The sequence below is a fragment of the Dasypus novemcinctus genome, chromosome 8 (assembly GCF_030445035.2).
Source record: "Dasypus novemcinctus isolate mDasNov1 chromosome 8, mDasNov1.1.hap2, whole genome shotgun sequence".
Taxonomy (NCBI): Eukaryota; Metazoa; Chordata; class Mammalia; order Cingulata; family Dasypodidae; genus Dasypus; species Dasypus novemcinctus.
This window is the reverse complement of record NC_080680.1, coordinates 98,161,174-98,176,341: the sequence shown is the minus strand read 5'-3', so window position 1 is coordinate 98,176,341 and position 15,168 is coordinate 98,161,174. Positions and strand designations below refer to the sequence as shown.

The 15,168-nt window shown below is 35.7% G+C and overlaps 1 protein-coding gene across 1 annotated transcript in view; it reads right to left on the bottom strand.

The window, feature by feature from the left end:
- LOC101426324 (N-acetyllactosaminide alpha-1,3-galactosyltransferase-like 1) overlaps positions 1-7,713 on the bottom strand; it is a 28,693-nt gene extending 20,980 nt beyond the window's left edge. Inside the window, exons 1-2 of the mRNA XM_058301363.1 lie at positions 7,691-7,713; positions 6,840-6,875 (exon numbers count right to left, since the gene is read on the bottom strand). Of these exons, the coding sequence (XP_058157346.1) occupies positions 6,840-6,875; positions 7,691-7,713 (59 nt within the window). The remainder of the gene's footprint in view (positions 1-6,839; positions 6,876-7,690) is intronic.
- Between the last annotated feature and the right edge of the window lie 7,455 nt (positions 7,714-15,168).

Sequence of the window (15,168 nt, the reverse complement as noted above, 5' to 3'; positions counted from 1 at the left end):
AAATTTATATATATATAAAATAAACATAAAAAAACTTTGAAAGATGGAGAGAAGAAGGCAAACAAGTTAGGGAACACAGGATCCAAGGAAAAACCTGGTGGTAAGTTCCCTGGGTTTTCTTTCTGCTACATATATACCAGATTGGGAAATACAAAAGCCATCAACCCAGAAATGCCAATGGGTACAGATGAAAAAAAAAAAAAAGCCCTAAGGAGAGCCTGCTTTTTCTAACTAAAGGACCAGGAAAGGGGAAGCCTAACAAGATGGGAAACTTTTAGACACTAACTACTCACTAACTGCTACACTCCACAGAATACTGTAGAAAAATTGGATGTCATCTTCACTCCCTCCAGCAAAGGCCAAATGGAGAGCCGAGACTTCTACTCTAGGGGCCTTTTCTCACTAATGTGGAATCAGAAGAGGCCTGGTAGAAAATCACAACTTTTACTAATGCTCACAATTGAGGCTGTCCTTCTGCATTATCAGTGGAGATCACATAGGCACCTAAATTCCCATCCCCAGTCATTCATAACAAGGTGCCCCTACCTCTCAGGGTATCAATGGAGGAAGAGTGGCAAATCTGGAATTTTACCCCTAATTGACAGTAAGGAGACAGCATCATTCCCTTTCCCAGCTTGAGCATTGTCAGAGGAAGCTTCCAAAAATCCAAGACTTAAATAAGACCCAGAATCTCATAACATAATACCCAAAATGTCTAGGTGACATATCAAGAACCAGGAAAATCTCAGCTCAAATGAAAAAAAAATAGATAGTAGATACCAGATAATACCACTTTTAGAATTAACTAACAAGGATTTTAAAGCAGTCATTGTAAAAATGCTCATAGCAATTACAAACACTTGAAACAGAAGAAAAAATAACAAGTCCCAGTGAAGAAATAGAAAGTCTTACTAAAGATACAGAAAACTTAAAGAACCAAGTGGAAAATTTAGAACTTAAAAATAAAATAACCAAAGTAATCTTCAATGGATAGGGTCAACAGGAGAATGGAGAGGATAGAGAAAAGAATCAGTGAACTTGATGGTAGTACAATAGAAATTAATCAATCTGAATGACAGAGAGGAAAAAAACTGAAGAAAAAAGAACAGTGCTTCAGGGACATGTGGGACTGTAACAAAAGATCAAGCATTCATATCGTCAGAGTCCTAGAAAGAGAGAAGAAAGCATGTGGGGATGAAAAGAATTCAAAGAAATAATGCATGAAAGTTCCCCAAATTATTGGCAGCAGACATAAACATAAAATTTCAAGAAGCTGAATGAACCCCAAACAGGATAAACCAAAGACATTCATGTGAAGACACACATGAGGGATTAGAGGTAGCTTGAGTGGTTGAACACCTGCTTCCCATGTACAGGGTCCTCAGTTCAATCCCCAATACCTCCTAAAAACAAACAAACAAATGAAGAAACCAACTCTCATTGGGGAATGGATGTAGCTCAGTGGTTGAATGTCTGCATCCCATGTATGAGGTCCTGGGTCAATCCCTGGTACCTCCTAAGGGGGAAAAAAAAAGACACACATGATAATCAAACTTCTGAAAACTAAAGATGAAAACATTTTGAAAGCCACCAAAGAGGAATCATTCCTCACCTATAGGAGTAAAACAATACAAATGGCAGCTGAATTTCTCTTCATATATCATGGAGGCCAAAAGAAAGTGGAATGATATTTTTTTCAGATGCTAAAAGAAAAGAACTGTCAATGCAGAACCCTATAACCAGTGAAAATATCTTTCAGGGATGAAAGGAACACCAGATATTTTCAGATGAAGGAAAACTAAGACTTTGTCACCACCACACCTACCCTAAAAGAATGGTTAAGGTAGTTCTTGAAATGGAAAGGAAATGATAAAAGAAGGAATCTTGGAACATCAGGATAGAAGAAAGCACAATGGAAAGAGCAAACATGTGGGAAAATACAATAGATTTTTATCCTTTTGAGTTTACAAAATTATGCTTGATTGCTGAAGAAAAATTACATTATTATCTAACGTAGTTCTCAATGTACATAGAGTATATAGTTAAGACAATTACGCAGGAGATAAGGGATGTAGAGCAAGGTAAAGTCTCTATACTTCACTTAAACTAGTAAAATGTCAACACCAGCAGACCGTGATAAGTTATGTACATATAATGCAACACTTAAACTGCTAAAAGTACTATACAGAAAGATAAACTCAAACACACTATAGATAAATCAAAATGATATTCTAAAAAATGTTGAAACTACCCACAGGAAGGAAGTTAAAAGAAAAGAGAGAAACAAAAAACATAAAGAACAAGAAGAAAACAAACAAAAAAATAAAATGTTAGAATTAAATGTACTATATCAATAATTACATTAGTGTAAATGGTCTAAATACACCAATTAAAAGACAGAGATTGGCAGAGTGAATAAAAACATGACAACAGTATGCTTTCTACAAGCAACTCATTATAAATAAGATTATATAGGTAGATTGAAAGTAAAATGATGGGAAATCTATAACATGCAAACATTACTCAAAGGAAAGCAACAGTGGCTACATTAATAAAGGTAAAGTAGACTTTGGAGCAAAGATAATTACTGAGGAAAAAGGGGAGATTGCACAACAATAAAAGGGTCAATCCACCAAGAGGACATAGCAATCTCTAATGTATATGCAACAAACAACAAAATGGTAAAATATTTGAAGCAAAAGTGAGAGACATCAATGTAAAAACAGGAAAATCTACAATGATATTTGGAGATGTCAACACTCCTTCCTCAGCAATTGACAGAGTAACAAGACAGCAAATCAGCAGTGATATAGAAGAACTCAATAGCACTATCAAATAAGAGATTGTAATTGCCATTTATAGAAATTTCACCCAACTGAAACAAAATACACAAAAATTTTAAATGTGTATAGAACAAATGCCAAGACTGGCCATATCCTGGGCCATATAAAAGACCTCAACAAATTTAAAAGAATTGAAATCATACAGAGCATGATCTCTGAACACTATGGAATTAAGCTAGAAATGAGTAACAGAAAGATAATGAAATTATTGGAACCTAAACAATACTCTTCTAAAAAATCTGTTCCCAAGTTTAGTTATAAAGAAAAAAATGCATTGAAATTAATGAAAATGAAAGTACAATATATAAAAATTTGTATGATGCAGCTAAAGCTGCCCTAAGGGGGAAATTTATAGGATTAAATGTTAACCTTAGAAAAGAAGAAAAGTCTAAAATTAATAATCCAAGCTCCCACCTCATAAAACTTGAGAAGAAGAGCATAAACTCAAAACAAGCAGAAGGAAAGAAGTAATAAATATAAGAAGCTGACAAAAGCTTTTGACCCACAAATTTGGTCTGCTGTGTCCCATGAGCCCCTCCAGGCTGGTTGGGACTGTGCCATTGTTTTCCTTGGGAGCTGGCAAGGGACTAAAGAGATCCAACCCTCTCAATCTCTCTCTACTAACCTGGACTGGTTGTTGAGGATGCAGAGGGGAGAGGAATTATTTCCTATCTGGGAAAAGTGAGAGTGCTGCCAGCAAAGGTTGGAGAATTCCAACTGAGAAAGTTTGAATTACAAGTCTCTTAGTCTCCATGCAGGATCCTCTATTACACTAATCCAGTCTGTGTTGCAGCACACTGACCGGGATTGAAATGAGAGGGTTGCCAAAAAGGCTATCTGTGGGCAGACCAAGGAAGTGCATATGAGGAAATTAAAAGTAAATAAAAATAAATAACTAAGAGACACTTTTTCCATTCTTTACAGACTTCCTCCACAAAGCCCTAGGAAGCAGGTCTGCAACCCACTACTGGGTTCAGGGCACAGATTTGAGAAAGTAACAGGGACAATCCTAAAGACCCAGAACAAGTTGAACCAAGAACCAAAGATGAGAAAAGTAACACACAGCCTCCAAAAAGACCTGAAAAGACATCTGCTCAAAGAAGAAATACAGACGGCAAAAAAAAAAAAAAAAAAAAAAAAACCACAAAAAACAAAACAAACAAACAAAAAACTGCATGAAAAAATGTTCAACATCACTAGTGATTAGGGAAATGCAAATCAAAGCTACAGTGAGATATAATTTCACACCTATTTTTGTGTTAATCTTTGAAAATGAATAGAAAAGGTGAAAGCCCAGCATAATGTTTGCAACTAGTAGTACTATTATGTGGGTATGAAAGTGGTTTAAAGGGCAAGTTTGTCATGTATGTTACTACAAGGAAAGCTAAAAAAAGTAACATGGGATTGAATAGTGTAGTAAAACCTCATGTGAAATATGAATATGGTATTTCAAAAATTGCATATATAAAACCCTCTTTCTTTGAAACTGAACAAATGTTTGGTAATACTACAAGATGTTACTATCAGAGAGAAAAAAACACATTATGCTAAGTGAAAGAAACCAAAAACAGTACTACATATTGTATGATTCCATTTTTATAAAATGTAAATGTAAATCTATTTATAAAAATTAATTTACATTACTAGTTATATAGTGCTGGGGAAGGACTACTAAGGGGTGTGAAGTTTTTCTTTTTGGAGTACTGAAATTATTCTAAAATTTTTTTGTGCACAACACTGTAATTATACTAAAAGCCATTGATTATATACTTTGGATAGATCGTATGGTATGTGAATATATCTCAATAAAACTGCTTAGTAAATAAATAAATATTTGTGCAAGAATAGCCAGAAACAGCAGCTATGTACAGCAGGGGAAGCATATTGAGAGGTGAGAATTTTCTTGTTTGTTTTTTTTTTGTGTATTATTATTATTGAAATAATGAAAATGCTCTAATAATGATTGAAGTGATGAATGCACAAGTATGTGATTATACCAAATACCATTGATTGTGTACTGTGGATGAATTGTATGCTTTATTAATATGTATTAATAGAATTGATTTGTTTAAAAAAAGAAAAAAGTGAAAACAAAAATGAAAACAAAAACTGACAATAAAACTTTCAAAATATACATAGTAGATAATCTTTGGGACTAGGGCTTGGTGAAGAAATCTTTGGACCCGATACCTGATACCCTAACACTGTTAAGATAATGAAAAGATGTACATATAAAATGGTACAGCCACTATGGAAAATACTTTAGCAATTTCTTTTAAAAACAAACAAACAAACAAGTCCTACACTTGTCATATGGCCCATCGGTTGCATTCCTAGGCATTCATCCCAGAGAAATGAAAACTTACATCCACACAAAATCTTTACATGATTGTTCCTAGCAGCTTTATTTGTAATAGCCCCAAACTGGAAACAACCAGAATGTCCCTGAATATTTGAGTGTCTAAATAGACTCTTGTACATCCATTCTGTGAAATACTACACAACAATAAAAATGAACGAACTATTGATACCTGTAGCAACCTGATTAGATCTCAAGGACATTATGCTGAGTGAAAGAAGCTCATTTCAAAAGGCCATATACTGTACAATTACTATATAATATTCTTGAAATGACAAAATTATGGAGTTGTAAAATAAATTAGTGGTATTAGGGGTTAGGGAGAGTGGGGAAGAGGAGGCTGAATGTGTATATAAATGGTATCACTGGAGAGCTCTTTGTGGTGATAGAATAGTTCTGTATCTTGATTACTGTGGTAGTTCATGAATCTACACATGTGCTAAAAGGCAAAAACTATACATACACATTGTGCCAATGTCAATTTCCTGATTTTGATATTACACTATAATAATATAAGATGTAATACTGGGGAAAAGGGCTAAAGTTACACAGGACCTCTTTATACTATCTTTGTAACTTTCTGTGAATCTATAATTCTTTCAACATAAAATGTTAAAAAAAAATCTCTGAGTGCATCTCTTTCTGACATTTTCATAAGTGTCTTCAGCCAAAGACATTTAATTATGATTTGCCAGAATGGGTGCTCTTTCAAAATCCAAATCATTAATGCCTAACTTCATTAAAAATATACAGTGACAAAAGGAGAACTTTAAAAAAAGTCACCATTCTTTTTGAGGGTTGGTTTTACTAATCTCTGTGGTCCTACACAATGATCAATGGTAGAAACCGTGGTTGACTAAAGAGGGTTATTATAATCTAAAGAAAAACACCATTCTGGACAGATATATTTAAACTATAGCAAATGTCAAAAACTGTCCTGTGTAAGTAGGTGAATGTGCTGAGTGAGCAAAATTTTGGAGATGTATGTGCACAAATATACATTCTCATATATATGTATATATGCATATGTATAAAATATTTCTGAACAGGGAAGTGGATTTAGCTCAATGGATAGAGCATCCGCCTACCACATGGGAGGTCCAAGGTTCAAACCCAGGGCCTCCTGACCCATGTGGTAAAGCTGGCCCACACGCAGTGCTGATGTGCGCAAAGGAGTGCTGTCCCATACATGGGTGTCCCCTGCATAGGGGAGCCCCATGGGCAAAGAGTGTGCCCCGTAAGGAGAGCCACCTATGTGAAAAAAGTGCAGCCTGTCCAGGTGTGGCACCGCACACACGGAGAGCTGACGCAGCAAGATGAAGCAACAAAAAGAGACACAGATTCCCCATGCCGCTGACAAGAATAAAAGCAGACACAGAAGAACACACAGCGAATAGACACAGAAAGCAGACAACTGGGGAGGGGGAGGAGGAGAAGGGGAAAGAAAGAAATAAAAAATAAATCTTTAAAAAATATGTATGTTTCTGAACAGATACCTAAGAAGCTAATCAGTGGTTGTCTCAAGGAATTTAGTTTTCAATTCTTTCCACCCACAGTCACCATTAGAACCCATTTGACTCCAGCTAGTTTTGCCTTCAGTGCAGTCTGTAGAATACTTATAGAACAAAGATTCTTACCAGCAGAGATACACCTTCTGTAGGTTTTTCTTTATTCTTCAGGTAAATGAAAAAAAATTAGTTTTAAATTTGAACAAAGGCCTATTGCAATTAGAATAACAAAAATTCTAGAATTCACATTCATTCATTCATGTGTTAGTCAAATAATGTTTAAGAGCCTATTGTATGCCATGCATTATACTACAGTTTTAGAATACATGACAACATTCATGCCTGCAATCAACTTATGCACTATTATTTCTTTTTTGACTGAGAGCCCATTATTGTCTTCAAACAGGCAATATTAATACTATTATGACTGGTCATAAATCCTATCCATTAAGGTACAATGCCACAGGAGGGCAATATCATGTATAACATAATGCCAATGCAATGGGCTTGATCTGTAAAGACATTAGTTCTTACAATATAGTTGTCTTTACAAATAGCATTCAGTAACATTGAATTCTTACAAAGAATATCGTAAGGAGACTAGCATGGAGTCAGTAAGAAATTAGAATTTTGTAATACGAGAGAATTTTAGCAGGTTAACCAAATTTGTTCCCTAGTACACTTTATTGTCTATCTTCTCTACTGAAAATATAAAGCTCCCTAAGAACAGTGACTTGTTTTAGTTTTTACTGTTTCTCCAGCACATAATACAGGGCCTGACACCGAGAAGGTGCTCAAAAAATGTTAGTTGAATGTTGAAAAGAATGAAAAGGGTTAATGTATTTATGCTTTGCTTTGTTCTTTATTTTGTTCCCCATAGAGAAGGTAATTTCTGATTAATTTAGGGGGTGTTATTAATATCCTTTGGACAAAATTCACCAATCATTAAAGATAATGGTACATTAAAATTTTATATTTACCTGAAATAATGCTCAGTCGACATCAGTGATAGCACAAATAAAACCAATAACAGCATTTTAATTTTAGAATTCATTCTTGCCTATGGAAAGAGGGAAAAATTGGAAAGTAAAAACTACATTCTTGCCATTTTCTAACAATGAATGAACTTATGGGCATTTGAATACCAGTCTGTCCAATTCTAGAATGTTCAGCCTTAGAAAAATGTAGATTTGAATCAGGCAAGCCTTCTGTTCTGTTAGAAGTGCCTGCAAAATCTCCCTTAGGATGCTGACTGATCCTTTTCAGATTAAGTGCAAAGTGTCTGTGACCTTCCTTTGTAGTCCTTTATCAAAATCCACCCTGACTGCCTAAAAGAAATTCAACAGAATTCTTATTCTGTGTATTTCATATGTCCTTCTGTGAGAATAGAACAAGGTCGTTATGAAGATGTCTTCATGCATTGCAATATATTCTGCCTTCAAAATTGACTTTTATACAGTTTTTCTTCATGATAATAAGACTAGTAATTTATTCAAGGACCAGCAGCCTAAAATTATATGAGCTACCTTAAAGATAGCTCATATAATATGACTATTGAGCACTTGAACTGTTGCTAGTTTGAACAGTGGATTTTAAAGATTTAGGATGAAAAAAAGTAAGACATCACATTAATAATTGTAGCAACCAATCCAGTGTCCACATAGAAGAGGTGGCATTGGATTGGGAAAAGTGGACATAATGGACAAAGGGTATGGGGAAAGGCAGGAAGAGATGAGAGGTGGAGGCATCTTCGGGACATGGAGCTGCCCTGGATGGTGCTTCAGAGGTAATCACCGGACATTGTAAATCCTCACAGGGCCTACATGATGGAATAGAGGAGAGTATGGGCCATGATGTGAACCAATGTATATGAGGTGCAGAGGTGCCCAAAGATGTACTTACCAAATCCAATGGATGTGTCATGATGATGGGAACGAGTGTTGTTGGGGGGGGGGAGAGGGGGGGTGGGGGGGTGGGGTTGAATGGGACCTCACATATATATTTTCAATGTAATATTATTACAAAGTCAATAAAAAAAAAAAAAAATAAAAATAAATTAGAAATAGTTAAAAAAAAAAAAAAAAAAATTGTAGCAGTTTGATATAATTGATGAATTCCAAAAAGAAATATTGGATTATGCTTGTAATCTGATCTGTATCTGGGTATGACTGAGTTATGATTAGTCCCCACCACCAAGGGGTGGGGACTCACAGATAGTAGGCATGGCAAAGAACAGAATTGGGGGTTTCTGATGTTGGAGTTTGATGCTAAAGACTTGAGCTGGAGCCCTTGGAAGTAAGCTCACAGAGGAAAGAGAAGCCAGCCCCAGGAAGAAAGGCCTTAAACCCAGAGAAAAGCAAGCCCCAGGAACATAGGAACCCAGGAAGCCTGAACCCTCACAGATGTCGGCAGCCATCTTGCTCCAAATAGACTTTGGTGAGGGAATAACTTATGCTTTATGGCCTGGTATCTGTAAGATCCTACCCCAAATAATACCCTTTATAAAAACCAACCAATTTCTGGTATTTTGCATCAACACCCCTTTGGTTGACTAATACAATAATTTTTAATGTTTTGATTACATGATGAAATTAAAATGTTGATATATTGTTTTAAATCAAATATCTTATTAAAATTAATTCCATACATTTCCTTTTTTAAAACCTTTTTGTAAGGTGGCTCTTAGAATATTTAAAGTTACAAATGTGTCTGGTACTCTGTTTTCTATTGGACAGTTTTTCTATAGATAATGCCATACTGGGCAGTACCCTAGCAATGAGAAATGAACAACTTTTAAATTCAAGAACATTATCCAGATTATTTCTGACTGACATTATTCTTATAGGCTAGTAATATGTTGATGAGTTACCTATTCTGTACAATATAATTTTAAGATCAAGGTTTGGACAAACCCTAGCTATTATTTTACTTACCTATGGTTTATGGTGATGTAAAGAGATATCAAAGAAGTCCTAGGAGGATAGACATTTTCCAAGCATTATATCTTTGTGTCTTTGTAAAACAAAGACAAAGACAAACAAAACTCTGAATCAGATATTGTATACTACTCTTCTGGTATTTGAATCTTCTTTTAATGGTGATGTCATCGGACTCTTGATGATGAAAGTCATTGTCATAATGATATCTTTTGGTAGCAGATTCTACTCATTGCTACCAGATGACAGAACTTTGTCCAATTTGAAAAATTAAAGTGTTTTAAAAAATTCTTTTGATTTTACTTTCCTGTTTTGTACTTAACCTTCTATATATATATATATACTGCTTTTAAAAAAGATACTTAGATTACATAAATGTTACATAAAAAATACAGGGGATTCCCATACGCCCTGCTCCCTACCCCTCCCACATTTTCCCACATTAGCAACATCCTTCATTATTGTGGTACATTTATTACAATTGATGAACACATTTTGAAGTATTGCCACTAAGCATGGATTATAGTTTACATTGTAGTTTACACTCTCTCCTGCACAATTTTGTAAGTTATAATAAGATATAATAGCTTGTGTCTATCATTGAAATGTCATCATTCAGGACAATTCCCAAGTCATGAAAATGCCCCCATATTACACCTGGGTTTTTCCCTCCCCTCCCCTCCCCTCCCCTCAGAACCTCCAGTGGCCACTGCTTCCACATTAATGATAAAACCTTCTTAATTACTGAATTTTACTTATAGAGTGTAGCTTACTGATTTTAATTTTAGAAATATCTGACTCCAGCCAGTGTGTATGTGTGTGACTGTTTATATACTATGGAGAATATGTACATCCTTTTCTTTCTTCATTTTCTTTTAGGCATTTTCCAGTTATCCCAAGCAAAGATAAACTTTTCTTATGTTTTCTTAGAATATTTTTAATTATTTATTTTTCTGATTATACAAATAACACATTTCCATGTTATAAAGTTTGTCAAGTGCATAAAAATACAAAGAAGAAAGTGATAAATACATGTAATCCCACTATCCTGAGATAACCACTCTTATTCTTTTTTAAAAATTTTTATTTAACCCCATACCCTTGTTGTTATTCACTTGCTGAGTCTGTTTTCTTCCATGTTCCTTTAGGAGGCACCGGGAGCCAAATCTGGGACCTCTGATGTGGGAGGGAAGTGTCTTAATAGCTTGAGCCACCTCCACTCCCTAACCATTCATAATTTGGGATTATAACATGCGCCTTTATTTTGCCCTTCCATTTAAAATAAATTAGTTTATATAACAGAAAAAGGGTTATATGATAGATTTAGCTTCCTAGGATACTCAAGCAGATACCATGAAATGGGTCCATATAAAAAAATGGGAATTTATTTGCTCATGGTTGAGGCTAAAAGAAAGTTCAAATCAAGGTATCAAGGTGATGCTTTTTCCCTGAAATCTGGTGTTCTGGGGCTGGCTACCTGAGATTCTTGGCCCTTAGCTTGCACCATTTTATACCTATTCTTCCCTATCCCTCCCCTTGGACCTCTGGTGGCCACTGCCTTTATATCAATGTTACAAATTCTTCCATTGCTAGAATAATAAGTCCACTTTAGTCCATAGTTACATTCCCCCCTAATGTTTGTTCATTCCTCAAAGTTAATGATTTTGGGATGGTGATGCTCACTCTGTTTCTGAATGAGAGGGAGCTTAGATCCCATGGGGCAGATGAATGGAACTGTCTTGCTTGCAGTTGTAGATACTTGGTTTTTGGGGAATGGGTGTTGTCCTTCATCATCCTTTTGTTAGTTGTTCTGGGTAAGTTCAATGAACTGGAGAGTAGGTCTTGCAACTCTACTGAGTTCCAGGGCTCAACCAGTATATGAACAGCAGAGATATACATGTTTTTATGTATACAGTTCCCCTTTTCACATGAAAAGAAGCATACTAAATACAATCTTCAATATTTTGAATTTCTTACTCATCAGTATAGTATGTATATTTTTAATTGCTGCTAATGGTTTAATATAAACAGTTCTTTATAATACATAATATATATAGAACTGTTACAATTCAACAACAAAAAGACAGTAATCCAAGTAAAAAGTGGGCAAAAGAATCAAATAGACATTTCTTTAAAGAAGATGTAAGAATGGCCAACAAGCACATATAAGGTTCTCAAAATCACTGGCCATCAGGGAAATGCAAATCACAATCACAGTGTGGTCTTCAATTTTAGCTCTTTCTTCTTTTTTGATGTATGAATTTATGGTATGAATTTTCATCTCAACACAGATTTTGCTGCATCCCATAATTTTTGATGTATTGTGTTATCATTTTCATTAGTTTCAAGGTAGTTGCTGATTTCTTTTGAGATTTCCTCCTTGACCCACTGTTTGTCTAAGAATGAGTTGTTTAACTTCTTGGTACAATATTGCTGGGACAGATGTTGGACATTATATATCCTGCTCTAAACCACCGAATGTACTTGGGGAGAGTTTAAACTACAATGTAAACCATTATCCATGCAGTGCAGAAGTTCCCCAAGATGTATTCACCAAATGCAATGGACGTGCTTCAATGATGAAAGAAGTTGTTGATGTGGGATGAGTGGGGGTGGGGTTGGTGTGGGGCATGTCAGAACCTCTTTATATATATATATATATATATATATATTTGTCTTTATTCATTTTTTTATATTACTTTAAAAAAATATGAGGTCCCCATATACCCTCCACCCCCCTCACCCCACTACTCCCCCCACAGCAACATTCTCCTCCATCATCATGAGACATTCATTGCATTTGGTGAATACATCTCTGAGCATCACTGCACCTCATGGTCAATGGTCCACATCATAGTCCACACTCTCCCACGTTCCATCCAGTGGGCCATGGGAGGACCTACAATGTCTGGTAATTGTCCCTGCAGCACCACCCAGGACAACTCCAAGTCCTGAAGACACCTCCACATCTCATCTCTTCCTCCCATTCTCCACACCCAGCAGCCACCACGGCCACTTTCTCCACACCAATGCCACATTTTCTTCGATTACTAATCACAATAGTTCATGAATAGAATATCAGTAAGTCCACTCTAATCCATATTTTATTCCTCCATCCTGTGGACCTTGGATTGGTTGTGTCCACTCCACATCTATGTCAAGAGGGGGCTTAGATTCCACATGGATGCTGGATGCAATCCTCCTGCTTTCAGTTGTAGGTACTCTTGGCTCCATGGTGTGGTGGTTGACCATGTGGGGTAAGTCCAATAAACCAGAGTGTAGGAGCTGCAAGTCTGTTGAGGCTCAGGGCCTGGCTATCATATGGTCAGTCCAGAGATTCAGATCCCCTGGGTACATATTAAACCCCAGCACCAACTACAATTCTGGTAAAGTAACAGGAAAGGCTTGTGAAAAGAGATCACATCTGAGTCTAGCTCCATCACACAGAAACACCAACTCCAAAGAAGGGCCAACTGACATGGCACTGAACTCCATCTGCCATGACCATAAAACCTGTGGGTCTCTGTAGCCCTCAGAAGAACCAATACTTGGGGTTGTATCTACTTTATCTTTCTCTGGGACTCTGCTCAGGTGTGCATAAGGGCAACCCCTCTGAAAAACTCCCAGCTCTTTTTTAGAGACTCATAGCCATATAAACTCATTTGTCCTTTACATTTCCCCCTTGATTTAGGTCAAAAAGCATTTTTAACTCCTGTTATTATATGTAGACAGAGATATTCTGCTGGTCTGAGTTGGACCTTTTATTCAAGGTCATTTTCTAGTTACATCATCAGCTGGTACTTGGTAGTAATCCCTCGGCACCAGGGAGGCTCATCCCCAGGAGTCATGTCCCACGCCGGGGGGAAGGCAATGAATTTACATGCTGAGTTTGTCTTCGAGACTGGCCACATTTGAGCAACACGGAGGCTCTCAGGAGATAACTCTTAGGCACACTGCTGCTCTAGGCCTTGTTCTTATTTCAGGTGCACAGGCTCACAGCATAGTCATTAGTATCAGGGGCTCATTGTTGGACCTTCATTCTTTTTTGGTGTTTGCCATTGCACTTGGGTCATCGGTATAGTTTAAAGGTCATTCCATAACATCTCATATAAATCCTCCTCATTTTTTTCTACTGGTGAACTGTATTTCATTATATGAATATATCATAATTTATTTAACCAGTTTTCTATTGTTAGGCATTTTGGTCGCTTACTGTCTTTGCTATTATAGAAAATGCCACAATGAAAACCCTTGAACATGTTCTATGTGCCCATGTTGAAAACAATATTGTAGGATAAATTCCTATAAATTTAATTGCTGGAACAAAGGTTATGCCTATTTATAATTTAAGTAAATATGGTTAAATGCTTTCCACGTTTGGGGGGGGCGGTATATGGGGACCTCATTTTTTTGAATGTAACATTAAAAAATAAATAAAGACAAAGAAATTTAAAAAATGCTTTCCATGAGTTTGTAGCAATTTAACTCTCAGCATCAGAGGATGGAAGTGTCTGTTTCTTTATATCCTCATCAACGTAGTGTGCTGTTAAAATTTTTAGTATTTGACAAGCTGATACATGAGAAATGGTTTCTCAGTGTAGTTTGACATTTATTTTATTATGATTGATGTTAAGCATCTTTTTTACATGCTTAAGATCCATTGTATATCCTCTCAGTGACCTGTTCATAGCTTTTATTATTTTCAATTAGGTCTTTTTTCTTTTTACATTTTAAAATGCCTTTCATTTTAAGAAAATTTATATTTTTTCATATATGTTGCAAATGGTTTTCCCACATTATTGGGTTTCTTTTTTTACTTTGCTCATGATATTTTTTACTGTGCAGAATTTTTTAACTTTTATGTAGTCATATTTACAGTATTTTATCATGTATTTTCATTTTTTAACATTTTTTTGTCTTTTTTCTAAAGATACATAGATAACATAAAATGTTACATTAAAAAATATAGGAACTTCCCATACACCCCACTTCCCCGCCCCCCTCCCCGCCCTGCTTCTCCACATCAACAACCTCTTTCATCAGTGTGGCACATGTATTTTCATTTAATTCCTCTATAAGAAAAGTTTCAAAATAATGTACAACTTTGCCTATCTTCCTTTAGTACTTTTGAGGTTTGTTTTTATACATGAACAATTTAAGCTTATCTGGAATTTATTTTCATGTAAGTAGGAGTTAGGGAATTTGGTTTTATTTTTTTCACATGTAGCTGTCCAGTTGTTTTATCCCATTTACAGACTTACTTTTTCTCCTATCAAAATGTCCCTAATAATAAATTAATTTCTTATATGTATAGGGACTATTTCTCATATCTTACTTCAATTCTACTCACGGGTCTGTCTTTATCTACTCTATAAATCATTTTAATTGTGGGAAAATTTACATTACACTTTAATATCTGGTAGAGATGCCACCCTCACGTATATTTTCCTAGAAAATCATCCAGGCCTTCTAGGTTCACAGGTGTTGAAAATTTACTTCATATTATAGAAAGAAGTGAGTGA